This window comes from Anarrhichthys ocellatus, unplaced genomic scaffold, assembly GCF_004355925.1.
Source record: "Anarrhichthys ocellatus isolate YVR2014 unplaced genomic scaffold, GSC_Weel_1.0 scaffold24, whole genome shotgun sequence".
In the NCBI taxonomy this organism is placed as follows: Eukaryota; Metazoa; Chordata; class Actinopteri; order Perciformes; family Anarhichadidae; genus Anarrhichthys; species Anarrhichthys ocellatus.
In genome coordinates, this window is record NW_022280054.1 from 10,922,585 (window position 1) to 10,924,591 (window position 2,007).

Sequence of the window (2,007 nt, forward strand, 5' to 3'; positions counted from 1 at the left end):
GTCTTATATTTATTTTTTTATATATATATATATATATATATGCACATGCTATCTGCTACACTGGAGTTTGCATATCGCTTCCTCTACAGATATAATCACAGCTACTTCTCCTGCTGCACTTATGTATGTATGGGATGAGACTATCATGCGAGGTTGGCTGGAAGATAATTACAGCTCAGTTGTTGAATAATTGACTTAATATGGAAGAGAGCTGGCCGACAGAGAGATGTTTGTTTTCACGGTTTGCATATCTGTCAGAATGAGATAAAAAATGAGTTTTGTTTTCCGCCGTCCTACTACAAACTGTGCAATACTGTTTATTCAGTGAGATAAATTGGCCGATGCTCAAAGACTTAGTTGGTTATTTCGCATACGAAACATTTAAATGAGACGGCTACTTGGAGCGAGCCTGGGAGAAGAGAAGAAAAGCCATTCATCAGAATAAACTTAAAGCTTTTTAGTGAGCGGTTCATTTGGAATTTTCACACGTAAATATGTTAATTTAAAAGCGTATAGAAGTAATCTAATAACTGATGTTTATATGTATTACAGGAAGATGAATGTTTTGTAAAACAGCAGTGGACGGCAGGACAGAAATAAAAACTCACTAAACAGGAATAATGAAATAACACAATACACAATAAACTGCTACAGAGCACAGAGCAATAAGAAAGTGCATTCGGTACCTGATAATCCCAGATCTTGACCATGCGGTCGTCGGCCCCTGATATGAGGTAGGGCTTGTCCCCTCCGCTGTAGTAATCAATGCAGTTCACCCCCTTTTCATGGCCCTCCAGAGTGAAGTTGGGAGTCCTGGAGCCCAGCTGCCACACCTGCAGAAGAGACACACACGCAGTGAGCAACACACGGCACTTAAGGATACTTTGTGGAGCTTTGCGAGCATCGGTGTATACTTATTTTGTACATAGTGTAACCAAACGAGGCCTCGGTCGAGATGATTTAAAAGCCCCTACCTCCCAGAAGGGGTGTTAGTGTTTCTCAAACTTGAGACCACGTTTCCCATGAGCCCCGTCACCTCTGCTGTGAAGAAAACATCCCCGCCTCTCCCTCCTTTTCTGTCACCTTTACCTTCATTTAAACTGGAACAACAGCAGCCACCTTCTTCTGTTTGTGCCCTAAAGCCATCTGCTTCTGTGTGCTATTACAAGCATTTACATGTGTGTGTGTGTACCTTAATGGTTCTGTCCAGAGACGCACTGGCAAACTGGTTGTTGTCTTTGGGGTTGATGACAATCTGCATGACGTAGTGAGTGTGTCCCTCAAACACTTGACTGCACGTCCACTTTTTGTCCCAGTTCCACAGCTTGATCAACATGTCGTCTGAAAACACACACACGTAGAAATAAAGACATTAGAAAATGCTACACTCTCCTAGTTAGTTTTAGAACCCCTCATGTACAAAGCTAGGCAGACATCTTCTGTGTGTGTGTGTGTGTGTGTGTGTGCGTGTGTGTGTGTGTAGTTCTTTCGTACCGCTGCTGGTGAGGATGTAGGGCTGTGTTGGGTGGACGACGATGCAGCGGAGGTAGTCGGAGTGAGCCTCGAACATGTGAACTCGCTCCAGGGTGTTGTAGTTGAACACACGGATCTGCATGTCATCCTGGGGACCGAGAGAGAGAGAGAGAGAGAGAGAGAGAGAGAGAGAGAGAGAGAGAGAGAGAGAGAGAGAGAGAGAGGAGTGCATTTGGTCCAAAACAATACACAGAAACACTGACAGATCTGGCCACACTGTCACAAATGCATTGCATGAAATTCAAAACAAGGACACACACAGAGTGTATACAGAGAATATATGCTCAATATGCTCATGACGAGTTAACCGCCAACAGTAACTGGCATGAATTACTTACCGCTCCAGCGACGACCCAGTGTTTCCTGGCTACAAACTTGGCCACTCGGACAGGCAGGTCACACAGCTCAAAGGTTTTCACCATCATCTACACACACACACACACACACACACACACACACACACACACACACACA

General features: G+C 44.2%; 1 protein-coding gene across 1 annotated transcript in view; it reads right to left on the minus strand.

Annotated features, from left to right (window-relative positions):
- Window positions 1–2,007, minus strand: part of LOC116390979 (coatomer subunit beta') — a 10,921-nt gene that overhangs the window by 7,816 nt on the left and 1,098 nt on the right. The window contains exons 3-6 of the mRNA XM_031861159.1: window positions 1,872–1,958; window positions 1,495–1,621; window positions 1,193–1,341; window positions 633–833 (exon numbers count right to left, since the gene is read on the minus strand). Of these exons, the coding sequence (XP_031717019.1) occupies window positions 633–833; window positions 1,193–1,341; window positions 1,495–1,621; window positions 1,872–1,958 (564 nt within the window). The remainder of the gene's footprint in view (window positions 1–632; window positions 834–1,192; window positions 1,342–1,494; window positions 1,622–1,871; window positions 1,959–2,007) is intronic.